This window comes from Schistocerca gregaria, chromosome 2 (genome assembly GCF_023897955.1).
Source record: "Schistocerca gregaria isolate iqSchGreg1 chromosome 2, iqSchGreg1.2, whole genome shotgun sequence".
Lineage (NCBI taxonomy): Eukaryota > Metazoa > Arthropoda > Insecta > Orthoptera > Acrididae > Schistocerca > Schistocerca gregaria.
Genome location: NC_064921.1, coordinates 633,076,600 through 633,095,205, shown reverse-complemented (window position 1 = coordinate 633,095,205; position 18,606 = coordinate 633,076,600). Strand labels below are relative to the sequence as shown.

At 38.8% G+C, this 18,606-nt stretch overlaps 1 protein-coding gene across 1 annotated transcript in view; it reads left to right on the top strand.

Moving 5' to 3' along the window:
* Positions 1–4,523: 4,523 nt before the first annotated feature.
* Positions 4,524–18,606, top strand: part of LOC126335909 (ankyrin repeat domain-containing protein 39-like) — a 49,885-nt gene continuing 35,802 nt past the window's right edge. The window contains exons 1-2 of the mRNA XM_049999382.1: positions 4,524–4,612; positions 6,957–7,155. Of these exons, the coding sequence (XP_049855339.1) occupies positions 6,963–7,155 (193 nt within the window). The 5' untranslated portion in view covers positions 4,524–4,612; positions 6,957–6,962. The remainder of the gene's footprint in view (positions 4,613–6,956; positions 7,156–18,606) is intronic.

Genomic DNA, 18,606 nt, shown 5'->3' with positions numbered 1-18,606 from the left:
TTTTCTGGAGCTGTATAATTTAATTCATTCTTATTCAGACCTCAGCTAGCAAAAGTAACAGTATTGTATTCTCCTTGTGTTAGATCCCATTTCTCGTGAAACGGTTCACATCCTAATCCATATTCCGAATTATGACATGAAATCTCACTACGCCGCTTGTCACAAATTTTCACCAACAGTACTGTGGAAATTAAATGCTGCCGCCAGGTCGGCGAAGAGATGCCGTAGTCTCAAAATGTATGTCAGCTCATAACCAGACATCTAATTACCAAATTGACTATCTTCTTTTCCAATCCCACTGAGAATTTATTTTTACGTTGCGAAGTATGTAAGGTGTGCTCGATATTTGTGATGCGTGTACCACATTTTAGTAATCCTGGCTGGTCTTCATAAGTTCCCAGTACTATTGCATCCTTTAAATTATAGATAACTTCCTTAAATATTGTTGCAAAATAATTTTAAATAATTTATTTTCAATAATGCCTTGAAAGTTGTATCACGATGTATTGTGTGCAGTGTATAAGTTATCTTATTGATTTGTTGTGCTCGTAGCAAGATCTCATTTCTTCTTAATATTTTGTTAAAGTCTCTTCAGAATTTCTTCAATCTTCATTTTAAATTTTCTTCACTACTTGGAACTACTGAAATAAGCCGTTTACTTCTTTCTTCAGTGATTCTTCTATATCTGAAGCACTCGATTCAAATAAACAGCAGATCCATTTTACAATAACATTCTGAAAGATGACAGTCAAGTAACTTACCATACATTGAAGTTTTTCAAGCAGTGTCTACCATCAAATTCAGTTTAAAACAGTCATTATTTGTTCTGACCCTTGACAATGTTGGTGACCCTCTTGCCCTAAGGAGTTCACTGCACCTTCCATACGTACCATCAAACCACCATGCATAACATAGAACGTGACCACCTTTGGCTACTGTACCACAGTCAAGCATGATGTTCTCATGAACATCACATTACTCTACAAACTGTTGCAGTAATAACAGTAGATTTATGTCAGTGGAATAATTAGTTCATTCTTCAGGACAGAAGGATGGCAATCATAATTCTAAAAGTTAATGGTACACTTTCATGTGTGTCTGTCAGCAGTACTTTTGCCTCCTGGCGAGCAGTTCTATCTCATAATTTTCTAATTTTCTTGAGTGATTTTTAATTTTGATGCAAGTAACAACCCTATCTGACAGATGATTTACAAGACAACCAAGAGAACAACTGTTGCCACCACTACAAAAAAAATATAATGCACCATCCTTTCATGTAATCACCATTCAGCATTGACATAGTTCTGTTGTCATTACTGGAACAGGTTCATAGCCAACTTGCCCCAGGGAATAGCATCAATTATTCACCATCCATACATGAATGTGGTATTTACTATACCAAATAAAACTGATCTACACAGAATACTAAGGAAAGTATTCCAAAAGTTTATGCAGCAATAAAAAAATTAGTCATCTATCGGACATCAACTTTGGGACACTGGCAGGGTTTATATACGTATAGTCAGGACTTCTTTGGGTGTTATGAAAGGTCTTTTATAATGTTCTGTTAGAGTAGCTGTTGAGGGCTAAAATAAAGATGGAGGTTTTAGCTATTTGATTGATTGAAACTTCCAAAATGTGACAGTACTACCCATGACTTGTATTTATGAGATACACACTTTAAACAAATTATCTCTTGTATGTTGATGGGCTACATTCTAAACAAGGACAATCACTTAGGTGTTAAGAGTAAAATTTGATCGATTTGTACCCAGTGATTTTTCCATTAGTAGTACTCTGACTACTAATCTGAAAGATAAGGTTGTGATTTATTCACTCTTGAGACTTTTTATTTCCATTTAAGCAACTACCCACCAGAGTCTTGTTGAAGAGTTTAATGTATACTCTGGGCCATAGTACTCTACTTACCTTTACCAAGGAATGATGTAACTGGTTAGTTTGTTAATTTAGAAAAGTTATGGGTATCGATCTCAAGGTATTAAACATACTTTAAATGGATTGTTTTCAGATAGTTTCCAAATATTACTTAGTTAGAAGCTGATGTTTGTCTCCGTTGCAATGACAACTTCCCATTCTAAATCCAATAACCAACAGAATAAGCACTGTTAAAGTAATTTTGATTTCATCTTCATCAATATTGTGCCATTTTTGCCAAGTATAGTAATTCCATGGTTCCAATTTTTCTTATCCTATATTCATTGTTCTTCCTTTGGATATTACCAAATCCAGATCATAGTATTACAGTAATGTAATTAAAGGGACTTATCCCCAATATTTGTAATGCAGTATGAATAAAGGATTTTTTAATATAGACTATTATGGTATTTTATGTATTTTTATATTAAAAAAACCACAAAGTTCAGTCTTCAAAAGTAATAAATTATTTTTAAATGGAAATAACACACATTCTTGTTAGAAGTGTTGCAAGAATATAATTTTAGTAAGTTTTGGTTAAGTTAATCCTGCTACTTAAAAGAAAATGACACTGGTCACATTTTGCTCACTTGTATGACTAAAGTTAAAAACACTACTGGCCATTAAAATTGCTATACCACGAAGATAATGTGCTACAGAAGTGAAATTTAACCGTCAGGGAGAAGATGCTGTGATATGCAAATGATTAGCTTTTCAGAGCATTCACACAAGGTTGGCACCAGTGGCGACACCTACAACGTGCTGGCATGAGGGAAAGTTTCCAACTGATTTCTCATACACGAACAGCAGTTGACCAGCATTGCCTGGTGAAACATTGTTGTGATGCCTCATGTAAGGATGAGAAATGCGTACCATCACATTCCCGACTTTGATAAAGGCCAGATTGTAGCCTATCGCGATTGCAGTTTATCGCATAGTGGCATTGCTGCTCACGTTGGTTGAGATCCAATGACTGTTAGCAGAATATGGAATTGGTGGGTTCAGGAGGGTAATACGGAATGCCGTGCTGGATCCCAATGGCCTCGTATCACTAGCAGTCGAGATGACAGGCATCTTATCCGCATGGCTGTAACGGATCGTGCAGCCACGTTTCGATCACTGAGTCAACAGATGGGACGTTTGCAAGACAACAACCATCTGCACGAACAGTTCGATGACGTTTGCAGCAGTATGGACTATCAGCTCGGAGACCACAGCTGCAGTTACCCTTGATGCTGCATCATAGACAGGAGAGCCTGCGATAGTGTACTCAGTGATGAACCTGGGTGCACGAATGGCAAAACATCATTTTTTCAGATGAATCCAGATTGTGTTTACAGCATCATGATGGTTGCATCTGTGTTTGGCGATATCGCGGTGAACGCACATTGGAAGCTTGTATTCGTCATCGCCATACTGGCGTATCACCCGGCATGATGGTATGGGGTGCCATTGGTTACACGTCTCGGTCACCTCTTGTTTGCATTGAAGGCACTTTGAACAGTGGACATTACATTTCAGATGCGTTACGACGCGTGGCTCTACCCTTCATTCGATCTGTGCGAAACCCTACATTTCAGCAGGATAATGCACGACCACATGTTGCAGGTCCTGTAAGGGCCTTTCTGGATACAGAAAATGTTCGACTGCTGCCCTGGCCAGCACATTCTCCAGATTTCTCACCAATTGAAAACATCTGGTCAATGGTGGCCGAGCAACTGGCTCATCACAATATGCCAGTCACTACTCTTGATGAACTGTGGTATTGTGTTGAAGCTGCATGGGCAGCTGTAACTGCACACGCCATCCAAGCTCTGTTTGACTGAATGTCCAGTTGTATCAAGGTCGTTATTACAGCCAGAGGTGGTTGTTCTGGGTACTGATTTATCAGGATCTATGCACCCAAATTGCGTGAAAATATAATTACATGTTAGTTCCTGTAACCGTCCTGGCCTCGACCTTTGTTAGGATTTGTCCTTACCCTCTAGCCCCTTTCATCACTACACTGTCTCTATTCCACCAATGCACCCACAGTCTTTTTACATCTCTCCTTCTCCATTAACCCTGACCTCCATCTAACCTCCAGACTGCACCTAGCTGATCTACCCTCTCTACACTTTGTTCATGTATGCCCCCACAAGCAGCATTTTACTGTTCCTCACACCTAACCTGCTCTCCTTCCCCCTCCTGCTCTAGCCGCCTCCTTACCCCCACCACCCGGTTACATCTCCCATCAGCTGGAGCTGCTGGCAGTGTGGCCTCAACAGCCATAGACTGTCAGCGACTCAGCATTTCTGCTTTATGGTGAGAGCAGCTATCCTTTTCATAATATTAATACCTGATTAAAAATTAAGAGGCTTTAGTAATCATTGTTTCAATACACAGTTCTTTGAATGTAAAATAAAGACAAATTTGTTTGTTTGAATTTATTTTTGTGAGCTTACAACATTGCTTTTATCTCATGTTGAAGCATCAGATCTTGAGCAGATGAGCAGATTCGCTTCAGGAGGTTACTGTGATGAATCGACTATAGTTTTCTTGCAACATCCATGTGTTATTCTGACAGCCCTTGAAGTTCTGGGTTATAAAGTAGTTGCTTCATCCTCTGCCTCTGTTAAACAAGACTACAATGAGTATATGTGGACTATGAGAAAGGACTTTGCAGAACCAGAGCCTAGTAAGTTGTAAACTATGGCATAATTTTTAATTTAGTTGTTGATCCAAATGCTAAGGCCAATTTAACTTTGCTTTCAAGTAGTTCAGCATCTTTTACAAAAATGCTGTTGTTTCTTCTGATGGCTATGAAACTTTGAAACTGATTTGTGTTTCCAGCTGACATAGAAAACAATGTTGTTTCAAATTATCTTGGTATTTACAGTTGTGAAACAAAAGTACAATTTTATTTTTAATCACAAAAAACCTGACTTGCACATAGAAGAACTATGTCTTTTTGTAACAGTGTGATTGTAGTTAATTATTTTCCAAAGATTACATATTAGTAATGTGTAATATGTTTGTTTCACAAATTTAGCTTATCCACACTTCAACAGCCGCGCCATTTAAAGTTAAAGGTATAAGACGAGGCTATTTTAGCAACATGAAGATATCAACAAGCACACATTTAACAGCCCACTCATCAAAATTATGTGTATACAAAGGGAATCAACAATTCAACTGAATACCCAACAGCGCACCATTATTCAGTCAAACTGAGAAAATCTGAGAGATCTCAAATGGAGCGAGATAACTATTGGGTATAGTCTTCGTGGTTAATATTGTATGTATTCGTGGATGGGGCCCCTGAGTTTTAGGCTGTGTTCCAAAAACTTTATTTCTCTTGTGTTTTACTTTGCAGACAGTTTCAAAGATTTTTAATTTTATTTACTGAGGATTTTGTATACTGTTTAAACAAAGGGTGCTCATGGAGTGTTTCACATTATATCGTATTTTGGGAGGAAGGAACATTTTGATTTTCACTATATTCAAAATGTTTATAGTTCAATTTTATGTCCCCAAAAAGATAGTGCCTTTAGACAAGTCTGATTTTCTCTTTGCCATTTTCCTTTCTTCCCATGTTTCATTCCAAAGTCACCTGTGGTTCAGAGATCAGGTAGAAATAATTTTTTATTTGTAAAATATTAATACAGTTGGTAATAAAATTCAGACATGTTTCTCAGTTTTTTGCCTGCATGAAACAGTAGTGAACTGATGTTCATACATTGTAGTACAGCAACATTAGTGCTCCTGCCACAGATAAAAAGATAGAAGAAACTGATCTGCCATCTTGTGCCCTATCCACAAGTTTGCTGAAAGATGTGAGCTGCTTTTCTCATTACATGAAATGAAAAACTGAGTAGCTGTACACCCACAACATGTTCTTGATTTTTAGTTTATCTAAAATTGTAATTTAAATATTTTACTACTTAAGACTGTTAGTAAATGATGGTGCTGTCATTTGAAAAATTACCCAGAGGAGACAGGACATCTGCATATGCAGTGTGTCCCCTGAGGAATAGTCATATTCAGGGATATGACAGAAACTGTGATTTGAAGCAAAAACGTTTATGGACTTTAAAATACGTAACTTTAGTGCTATGAGCACAACTTTAACTTTGATACTGTGAAAGAAATCTCTTCTACTGCAAGATTTTGCTTTCAATATTGTAAGAGGATAAAAAGTCCAGTAAACATGGGCTGTAAAGTGCATACCTTAAGAGTCGTGTGTGCTTATCCATCTCCGCTACTGTGAGAAACATCTGCTCTATTGAACAAGTGTCCATACCTCTCAATATATGCATTGTAGAGCCTGTGTTTACTAGACTGTTTTGTTTCAAATGATTATCCCTGTCATACCCCTCAATACTGACAATTTCCGATGGGACACCAGCATGTAGAAAAGCACTGTTGATAGTAAAACCAAAAAGTAATCATCTGTTGTGTTTTCATGGTGGCATATTTTAAACTTTAAGTAGTGTTATCATGACTCAGCAAAAAAGGTAATGGTCTACATTTAGTGAAGACAAATCTTTTATATTTTTGGAAGTATCATCATTGTTTGAACTCCTTTCTATGTTTTTGCTAAATCACTTTAGGTAAATGCTGGAATGATGCCTTAAACAAGCCATTAGCTAAATGTTTATGGATAATTTTATGACTATGTTTATGTTGGGATCCGTCTATAGCCATGACAACATTAATGAAATGTTAAAATTTGCCAGATTGTGAAATGGTGTTGCCAGCTCAAATACTCTTAGTGTTAAGTCACTTATCCTGTTGAATATGTTTCAGATCTTTAACTTCCATACATTTAGCTGTTACTATGAAACACAGAGGCATGACTTCTTCACAATGTTCATTTAAATACTTGTTTTGTTGTTCAGTGGAAATTTAGCATTTAGCTTTTGTCCATGGTTTTTACTGGTGTACTAGTAATTAATTGATCATCCATGTAAGTGTGTTTTTCCAGTACTTTGTTTCAGAAGACCTAGTATGATTTTCTATTGTATCGTTTCTTCCACCAGCTGGAAATGGACATACCACTTTTGCTTCCTAATCAAGTCAATATGCCAGACCTTCCAACTTACTTATATGCTGCAGTCAAAGGATCATTGCATGCTAGTGACTGTTCTGTCTTTGGACTCAACTGTGCTGAGATACAGGCACTAACCAAGCGTTACCAAAATACGTCATCTGAGACGCTTAATGGAGTTATAATCAAAGGTGAGAAAGATTTGTATATACTATGTTTCTTAAATCATTAAGTATAATGCAAATATGTGTATCATACTAAATAAAGAAGAGATTCAGCAGCACATACATAAATAAATAAATTATATTAGTAGCAGATCTCTCGAGAAAAGACCTTCATCTGAGCCCCAACACACAAATTCTCTCTCTCTCTCTCTCTCTCTCTCTCTCTCTCTATCTCTCTCTCACACACACACACACACACACACAGGTGTGACTGGACCCTGTTAGTTCAAGAAAACTTTACAATTCAGTTTCGTGGGTTTCTATGCACCTTTCATTATTTCTCATAAATTCTTTCTTTCTTCATTCCATTTTGTTCCTTTTTCTCATATGACTGCACTTGCCAAATGTATTTTTTTTTTTTTTGTTGGTGTGAATTTTTGTCTAAAACTTTCTTGAAAGTTTTTCAGTCTCTCTCCAGATTTTATTTATTTTTTGAGTGGTATAGCTTTAATTCATTTCGTGTATGTTAAAATTTAGTGGGCAGGTCTTGTTCCTGGGAGTCCGTGAATGTATCCATAAAAACTTTTATATTCTTCTTTGGATGACTGTCAGGAGGTTGGATAATTTTTCTGGGATCTTATTGTAGAGTGTGTTTGTGTGTGTGTGTGTGTGTGTGTGTGTGTGTGTGTGTGTGTGAGAGAGAGAGAGAGAGAGAGAGAGAGAGAGAGAGAGAGAGAGAGAGTGCAGTTTCCATTGTTGATTTTGTCATCTTCTGTTAGTGTCGATACCTCTGACCCATACATAACAACAGGACTACCTAGGGAGTTATACTTTTGAAATTGTCTCCATCATTGTCATTCCAATTACATTTATTACTTTAGCACTTATACCAACTTCTCTCAGCACTCTGTATAATTCTTACTGATTTATGTCTGATTTTTATTGCTAGCATATACTGTTGTGGTTGGTGGGTTTAATGTAGCTGGAGCAATCAGAGGGGTGGAGGTCAACGTCCAGGAAGGTGCCACATTGGGTTGATGTCCAGGTGAAGTGGATGGGAGAGAAGTCATTGAGGTTGTGAAGGATTGAGGATAGGAGTGGATGGCCCATAAACAGGTTGGCTCTGGATGGCACATGCAGGTGCCCATGGTTGTCCTCTAGATTTTGTTGTGTACTTTCCCTTCAACAGAAAAACTGTTATGTTTAAGGATATAGTTGGTAAGGAAAGAGGTAGTGGATTCTGAGTCTGGAGGTCATTGTGAGAGGCAGGGTTCAACAGTGGCAAGGCTGTGGGCATGAGTTACGTCGGTGTATTGGGAGGGGAAATCAACAACGGTAAGTTGGGACCCGGAAGGTAAAGGTGTGGGGATGGTGGTGAGTCTGTGAAGGGGTTAGTTGGTATATTTGATGTGGGAGACTAGGTTTCAGACAGTTGGAGGTGTTGGTCAACAAGAGTAGAAATGTCTTCAGTGGGAACACAATGCCCAGCTACAATGGGACATCCAGCTTTTTTGGGTTTGTGGATTTTGAGGAATATGTAAAAAATGGGTGTGTGTAGTGTCACGAGTGTGAGGAGGGAGATAAACTTGAATGTGAGGTTCTGGGAAGGTCTGGAGGTTTCCTGTAGGGATTGGAGTTTACATTGGACCTCTGGGGTGGGATCACTGTGGCAGGACTTGTTGGTGAAGGAGTCTGACAGTTGGCAGAGTCCTTCTGCCAGGTGGTCACTGTGCCACATCATGACAGTAATGGATTTTTTTGTCTGCAGGAAGAATGATTAAATCAGGACCTGCTTTAAGGTTGTGTGTGGTTGTCCTTTCTTTTGCTGAAACATTAGTATTCTGAGGAAGGGACCTAGCGAAGGATGGTAAGGTTAAGTTGGAGGTAAGGAATTCCTGGAGGGAAGGTGACCAGGGGGTGGTTGGTAGGGAGAGGGAGTGTGTCTCAGTTGAATTGTGGTATGAGCTGGGAGAGGCAAGGTTCAGCATTAGGATTAAGTTGGCTTTGGTTGATGGGATTGGCGGAAAAGGAGTGTTTCCATTGAATGGGACAAGAGAAGGAGTGTAGGTCTTTGACAGATCCAACATGGTTGATCTAGATTGTGGGTCAGAATGTGGATAGGACTCAAACTTGTGTGGGACTGAGGTTTTTGATGGAAAGGTTAACAACACTGTTTAGGGTTCTAGATCTTGTGGAGTGCTGGGAGGAAGTTTTGGAAGATGTGAAAATTGAAAAGGTCAGCTAGGCAGGGTCTGGATGCTATGAAGGATTGACAAGGAGGTTCACTGAGGGGATTTTATTTATTTATTGCAATACATATTCCATAGATCCATTTTTGTATGGTAACGCATGGATGTGGAACAACTCTAATCATTTAATTCATTGTTATGTTTGTTCCCATGAGGACAATAAACAAAGATTAAGCATACAAATTGAAAATAATAATAAAGTAATACAATGAGTGTGGTCTAATTACACTTGCAAACAGACGTTAAGACACAATTTTCAGATATTTTCTAAACAATTTTTTTTTACAGAGTGGAAGTTATCATTTTCTTGACTTACAGATCACCAATTAATCTAATTAAAGCAGCAAGATGTATTGACTCAGGAATACCCAATGATACATGGTAAATAATCTTAGCTACCTGTATCTATGCTATAGAATTGTTCTAGAAAATAGACACTTTCTGCAAGCAAGAACCACTTAGCTTACTTTCGTATAGTACATTATTACCTCGTATACACTTAACATTACTTGGAAGTGCATTGAAGATTTTTGTGCTTGTGTATTTTACATCTTTTTGCACCAGAGACAAATTTTTCAGGTCACAGTGTATGTCACATTTTCTTTTTGTGTTATGATTGTATGTTTCATTCATTTCGTTTTGAGGAGGACTGTGAAGCACGAATTTCATGATTGAAAAGAGATATTGTGAAATAGTGGTTAGTATTCCTATTTGCATACAAGGGTTGTGACACGAGATTCTTGGAGACACTACATACAAAATTCGAACAACCTCTTTCTGACTTGCAAAGACTTTTTTTGATAGTGGTGAATTGCCCCAGAAGATTATTCCAAACACATAAGTGAATAGAAGTAGCCAAAGTAAGCAGATTTTTAGGCATTGATGCCTCCAGTTTCGTGATTACCCAGGTGGCAAATGTTGTTGAACTAAGCCTTTTCAGGGTTTGGTGGATGTGGTGTTTGCAGTTAAGCCTGTTATTTATGTGTATGTCCAAGAATTTCAAACAATCTACCCCCTGTATCTGCTGGCTATCATGTGCAATGTGTATCTCCTGTGAGCTTTTGTGACTAGAATGGAAATGAATGTAATTGATTGTGCTAAGGTTTATTGATAGAGATTTCAGACATCCTCAAGTAATTGGTTGGAATTTAATTGTAGGTCAGGGGATGTCTTGTTGTCTATCACAATACTTGTGTCTTCTGCAAACATCGTAAAGTTGTAAGTAGTCTTCATGGGTTTGCTGGCAGATCATGTTGTGCAAATTCCACAATATTTCTTCAGAGCAACTGTCCGACATCTTCAGGTGGTTCAGACTTCTTGGTGGCTAGGTATGACTGACAGTATCTGCACATTGATGTCCTGTTTCTAGAACACGTGCTTGAAGAATGTACAGGTGCAGAAATCATGCATGCACAATGATTTGCAGATGGATGGTCCCATATTCAAACTCCCTTTGCCAAAAATTGCAGAGCGGCTCTCCTGCATGTGTGCTGTGCACTGCATTTGCCAACAGTGCGGCCAGACTTTACTCACCAATGAACGTACTAGACCAGTGTTATGCCAAGTCTGTTATCAAAGAATCTTTATTTTCGCAGTGTGGTTTAATTGCAGCCAATGCAGGGTTCCAAGTGTGTTCAGTTGAAATCCTGCATCCCTGTTGATGAGATTATCGGCTGTATGGATATGTATTGCTTCCTTAATGACGCAATCCCAGAAAGATGATGCCAGGGATAAAACTTGCGTCTCTTCATAAATCATGTGATGTCCTGTATTCAGACAGTGTTCTGCAATTGCCAACTTCTCTGGCTGACGAAGGCCTGTATGACGCTGATTTACATAGCAGCCTTCTTGTACTGTGCGTCATGTCTTGCCTATTTATACTGCCCCACATTGACAAGGAATCTTGTACACACACATTTCCTCGGGCCAAGATCCTCCTTAACCAAACCCAACAGGTTCCTCTGTTTTGCAGGTGGTTGAAAAACACACTTAATTCCATCTCTTCCAAGGACTCTTCAGATTCTGAACGACATGGCACCAAAATACGGCAAAAAGGCCAGAGGGATGGGTGTCTTCATATTTTCATTCTGCTTCATAGATTGAACTTATGTGGGTCTGAATGCATTACATATCTGTCTCTCAGAATAACCATTTTGTCGGAACACTGTCTACAAACGTTGTATTTCACTCGACAGACTTTCAGGATCAGTTATCACGTGTGCTACATGGACTAACTCAGAGGTGCTAGAGCACAAGGCCTTCAGTTTTGGAGATGTAGTAAGGATTGCGCAGTTACAGTATCGTGCAAAGGGAGTAGAGGTTGTGCTTCTGATGCTCGTGCCATTGAGAGGTGTTTCCGCAGTATTGGATTTGTGAGGGATAGGGACTGGTGGAATATGAAAAGGTGAAAATTGTTCTGAAATGTGGAGTGGGATCCAGAAATGGGGATTTTTATGGTTATGCTCTGAGGGAGGTCCATGGCTTAGGTAGCATTTTGGGAACAGTCTGTCAGACTGGATTTGAGCCAAGAGAAGAAATACTTTTCTGAGCTGGTGCAGATAGATGGGGAAGGGGTCCATCAGGGTAGGGATGATGTTGCAAAATTGGGTAATGACAAAGGAAATGGATGAGTGAAAGCATTCAGTGGTTAAAGGGGAAGTGGATAACAGAGCGTGAGTTTGAAGTGTGAAGAGGATAGAAGAAAATATCCTGAGTGATGTAGTAGGACATGGGCTGCTGGAGTGGAAGAACCAAACCCAAGTTGGGGATACAGCAAAAATATAATTCTTTTCTTTTATTTGCCAGTACATGATACACTAGTAGCATGCCCAGAACAGTTAAGCAACTTACAATTTTATGGACAAGCTCAGTAATCTGAGTACCACAACCAAGATTCAGACCAAAGGCCAAGACAGTGCTTAATTAAGACAAAGATTTAATGTGTAGCAATTAACAGGGTGTATACGACCCAGGAGAATAGTGGCCAACAGAGCACCTTGCACAGGCTCAATGCTGCAAACAATTTCGTGACATGATACACATTACCCCATCAAAACCTGGTTCTACCATGTACAGCTCCCATGAAGTGTTGCAGCAGCCACTAGCCACTCCGAGGTCGCCATTTCTGCACAGTCGCACCCTCGCCCGCAACACCCCACAGGCTCCTTCACACATGGAACCATTCCACTGTCTATGTGCACTGCCCTCTGTCTTGCTCACAAACCTGCTGCCTCTGCAGACTCTCTTCCCAACTCCACAGTGGCTGCACTTTAATAACCTTCTGATATCTTGACCACATGTTTTATTATTTCCAGAAGCATCCTGTATATTTTGACATTCTATCATTGTCAAAAGCTATAAAATACAATGCAAAACTGGTGTCGAAAGATATGAAAATATATTACATTTCACCACTGATTGGAGACACAGTGTAATGAGTTAAATATGGCTTTCTAGCTTACCAGTGTTATGTCAATCATATAAAATTGTTCATTAGATACATTTACACCTTGTATAATAATTATATATACTAATTATGCATTATTTGTGGTTGTTCAAAGCAGAGATCTGGCAGAAAAATACGTAAAAACTTATTACAGGTTAAGTGAACACTTTAGAGACTTTGACACATTAAGCCACAAAACTGGAAGCGACAGTAGTCAAACGAGGCTGACGATCAGTGGAGTTAGCGGTCAATGCTCCAGGGACTGTTAGCATACTGAACTCATGTTTGTGATGTTTGTGGCGATGTGGAGGAGGACGACAGGGCAATGCCTGACCACACCAGCATAGAGGTGCTGGCACATGTGTTGACACTGACTCTTCGGTCATTGATCTATGCTGCTAATGTTGGGCTGAAACATGACCAGTCACCGCCCTAGGAACTTCACATCACTGGCAAAAAAACAGAATCAATACCTCTGACAAACGAGCATTAGGGGGCCCTTTGAGGGGAGAAAGAAGAGACTAAGAAACGTCACCTGTGACCGATGTTTAGTCAGCAGATGCTGCAGCAACTTAGCTGCTATGCTGCTCAACAGGTGATGATGTTAGTACTGCGCCAATAGATCAACACAGATCCCAATGTTACCCGAAAGATGCTCGTGCAATACTTACCCAGGTGGCTGGTGAGGACAGAGAGACTGCGGCCTCACCAAATGGGTTATCCATGAATTAGAGGTTGATGAACTCTGCCAGAAGATGCCGAACCTGAGGGTTGCTGGCTCAATTCCAGGACGGAGCACTCTGCGCCACGGCGTAGCCACTTGTTAGTAACATAATGAGTGAATTCACAAGGAGAAGATAGTGCCACCACCACAGAGGGTCACAGGCATGGTACTGAGGGAAGAATACGTCCTCCTGGCACTCCGCTGCAACACGAGTCATTGCCACATCAGTGGTCACTAGAATGTGCATGCTATGACCCCATGCCATTCTGTTGCCGCGAGGAATTGAGTAAGGTAAAACACGCTGTATTGCTCTGTTTTTTTGAAAGGTCTTATGTCTCAGGAAATGATTGATAGTGGAACCTCCAATGTTTCATTCACAACTCATCTGCGAGCCAAGTAAAGAACCCATTCCACCACCCAAAAAGTGTCACTTTCCCTCCCACCATCCCTGACAAAATAATGATCTTTGTGCCCCTCTGTCACTGATGTTCAATAGCTAGTGTCACAAAACCCTGAACCACTACACACTGTATCTCATCAACATTTTCAATTGTGAGATGAGTGCAAACAGGTAAGCCAAGGTGCAAATTGGGAGCCAACTTTACTAAATCGCTAGACGACCCTGGATAAATTGTATACACTGCATTTATTTACTTACAATTACATTTTCATTGTTACATTATATAAAACAATTTGATCAGTAAAATCAAAAAATGTATGTGTTTTTTGTCTGTTCTGAGAAGAAAAGGCCTGTTTGGCTGAAAGCTTTGTTTGACAGTGTTTTTGTTGTGCCTGTCTGCAACTCAGCATCTCTCCTGTATGCTAAGTAAAAACTTTCCTTTTCATAGTAATTTCATCAGTAAACAATTAATGGAAACCACTTTACAGGGTTTTACAAAATGGTGTTTCTTTACAAAACAATGTGTAACAGATATTTTGAGTAGTTGAGAAAAGTACATTGGAAGAGCTCTCTTTGAGGCAGCAGAGTATACTCAAAAGATCTGTTACACATTGTTTTGTAAAACAATATCTTTTTGTAGAACATTGGAGAATGGTTTCCATGAATTGTTTACCGGCGAAATTGTTTTACATGATGTAACAATGAAAATGCAGTCATATGTGAACAAATACAGCATGTACTGTGTATCCAGAGCTGCCTAGTAGTTTAGTCCATTTTGATTTCAATTTGTCCCTTGATAGCAGTTTGTACCTGTCTCATGACTGAGAATGCTGATGAGGTACAATGTATCTAATGAATGATTTTACATGGTTGACATAACACTGTTAAGCTAGAAACCATATTCAACTCCTTATACTGTGTCTCTAGTCAGTGGTGAAATGTAACATATTTTCAAATCTTCTGATACCAATTTTGTGTTGCATTTTATAGCCTTTGAAAATGACAGAATCTCGAACTGTGTAAGGTGACATTTGTTATTATAAAAAGTGTGGTCAAGACACCAGAAGTGCATCCAAATGGACACTTCATATAATAGCAATAGCAATAGCAATTTCGTGCAAATTGCAGCTCCACAGTGGCTCCTACTTAAGATCCTGGTGAAACTAGATACCACAGCCAGAAGCATACCAGCAAAGTAAACTGCAGGGCCAGTGATGCAGGTGCTACATGCTCAGATTGCATGTATCAATGTGGGCAATGGAGTTTTGTGATATGAGGATATTTAATCATGTATAAGTTATTGTCACACCTGAAAGAGAAAAAGGAAGGTCATAAAATTCTGGCAGGAGCAATCTGTGAGGTCGGGTGGATGGATTCATGGGTGAAATGTAGTAGTTAATTGCTAGGAAAGTTTTGTAACTTCGGTCCAGTGGACAAGTGAAAAGTAGAGCAGTGCACGATGCAGTCGTAAGAGCAGTGAATAGGATGACGAGGATGGATAGCCACTGCCAACTGTTGCCAAGAACAAAGTTTACCACTTGGTAGCACAACTTTTAGCTGAGCATAACAAACTCAACTTCAATGGTAGCTTCACAGTCTGGGTGCAGTAACCCTCAATACGTACTAAACCTCCAGAAATGTCCCCGTTTAGCCAGTTATTCTGTAGATGGTGGTATAAGGGGTGTACATACCACACTTTACCACCTGAGTTTTGTGATAATTAAACCAGCCCGTTCTTGAATTGAGTTTTTGAGCTGCCACCTAGGAAATTTTCGTACTTGTTATGTGGAGATTGTCTCGTAGTTTTATGTCCCCTTGTAGAGCCGTAGCAGTGCCATCAGATTCTGAAACTGCAATATTGCTGTATATGTTTTACTTAATGAAACGGGAAGAAGTTTTTTTGTGCAAAATGTTCATAAATGAGTTGAGTGCCAGTAGTAGCTCAGAAGAAGAGTCTTTTTCACAGCATGATTTTGGATTCTGCTGTCAACAGCAGAGACCAGTTCTGTAACACAGTTAGAAAAAGACCATCATTTCACTAGTGAATTTAATTTATTTGTACTGGTATATTCATTTGATGATAATAACGGTATTGTGGTTGGTTGCATATGTCAGACTGCCATCATGTAAAAAAAAAAAAAAAAAAACCACCTGTGAATTTCATAAGTCCCTCCGAACCTCGTCATGCTATGTATGACTGGAGCCATACTTGCATATTAGGAACTAGACCGAGGGTAGACACAACTTGTAGTGTCATTGTACAATGCAGTAGCCAAGTACCCTATGCATTAAAAATGCTTCTTTTTTCTCATTGTAAGTAAAATTAAATCCCAAGAAATGCGACATCCACATTTAAACATTGTTGTTAATTTTTCAAATAATGTAGAATATATTGGAAATTATAATTTGGTCTTTTAAAGACCAGTTCATAGTAACATCATACCACATCAAACAGTCCACAATACGTTCCAAATGGTGGCTTTTGCGCAAGTTGTCAATGTCACATCATGTTGTCATCAAGGTTTCTCAGGAAGAATGTTCTGACCGTAACGGTGGTAAGGGGAACTATGTCATTCTCTACTAAGATCAGAAGTTATATTTTCGGTGCAGTCACACATTTTACAGTAGTGGATTTTGTGCATAATCTTTATTTTATTATTCTACTTTGTTTTTGTTGCAAATTGCAAATATTCCATGATGACTTCGATATTTCTTACATGGAGAAGCCAGATGTCTGAAAACAGAAACTGGCTTAGGTTTTACTGTAACAGAAAGAGCTGACATATACACAGCAGATAATTAAGAACATGTTGATGAGGAAATTTTCATTAAATAACATTTTTATGTGAAAACGTCAGCTCAGTTGTAGGGGAAAAATATAGTTGCTTATAACGTTATTTGTTGCATAAGAAAAAAAATCATAAAGAATCAAGAATTTTTATTCACCATCAAGGGACCTATACAATAGTTTGTAAGGGAAGGGGGAGCAAGACTTGTGGGATGGTATATTTTTAACATTTTGGAAGATGAATGGTGACTTTCAAGTAGCCATACAAATTTTTCAGATCCAACTATATTAAAAACCTGTGTAATCCAACTTTTAATCGTTTCCTTGATAGAAAAACACCTGAATACACTATAGTTTTCCCTTTCTTCCCCCTTCCCCTCCCCCTCCTTGCCCTTGTCTACCATTGATCATTTTACAATGATACAGGCTTCATCACTGGAGTATAATACAAAATGTAGTTATACATACATAACACTAAAACTAATGTCAGTAGACTATAGTGTCGCTAATCTCGTATGGGTACGGGTACAGTTACGAGGCTGCGGCTTATTTTGAGTGTGCTGGGCACTTGAATTACCAATGGCAGTTATTGGACTCAACAATTCGCTGCTACAAGTTAACATGCATTGCTTCCAACTACTTTGCAAAATTAACTTGAATGGGAACGAGAATAAGAACATTTATTTCCTTCAACAGTGGTGGAAGAACTAGTTACTAGTCAATAACAACAGAATAATTAATTGTTAAATCACGAAATTCATAGAACATCTGTGCCATGGTGAGGAATAAGTGTGAAGCAGCGCTCCGAGTGGCAGGTGTCTGAACTCCTTGATATTCGGTGGCAATCAATTGATCGCGCATGCCAACTCACTATCTCACATAGTCACCACAATAGTTTACGTACTAGACATGACCACAGCATATAACAACACACTAAACTATAGGCATCTTAAAAAATTCTTTAATATGAGAAAATGGGATAGTTAGCTGTACCACTTAACTGAAAAAAAAAGGAGATTCATAGAATCAGCAGAGATTAGTAATTTGTTGAAAATTTTGAGTGGGATCACTTTGTGCGAATTTCATGTTCAAACTGACCTTTGCATTGGTATATCTAAATTAGCCTTAGCTGTGGTGTTGTGATGATGAATTTCCCTGCAGGGGCAAATTCTGAAATATTATTTTTAATATAGAGCACAGACACATAGATGTATAAATTTATAATTCTGAGTATTCTGAGCCTGGAAAAAAGAGGATACAGTACTTTGTATGACCTGTTTTACAAACAGTGTGTAAGACTTTTTTAATATTTTTAAAACTTACTTTATGTGAGAGTAGTGTACCCATGTGCGACTATATGCCATTCGCGATTGAAATAGTCCAAAAATATGTCACACTGAGGTAATCCGAGCTCACCTCATCCTGAAGTTTAATAATAATGAGGTATGACACCAGAGATATTTTACACATACGTGATTGATATGTTCCCCCAGAAAAGTTTGGATTCAATCTAAATACCTTAAAGTTTTACTGACCTATTTTCTACTTCATTTTGGCATTGTTGGGCTGTGTTGGCTTTACGCAGGAGTTTTCTAGCTGCAAACCAGTCCAAAGCCGTATTGAGGTTTTCTTGTTGTGCTATTCGAAGCTGAAATTCCCTGATGCGCAGTAAGCATTGTTGTATCTCCAGCATAACATATGATAGAGTGAGCTGTGTTAATATGCAAATCATTGATTGCTGTAAGGATGAAGTAGAGTCCAAGAATAGATTCTTGTGGAATACCTGTGCCGATTTCCATTCAGGGAGAATATACATTTCTGACTGAGAAAGAATTGTTTTCTGTTGCTTAAATAAGAACTCATCACAGCTGA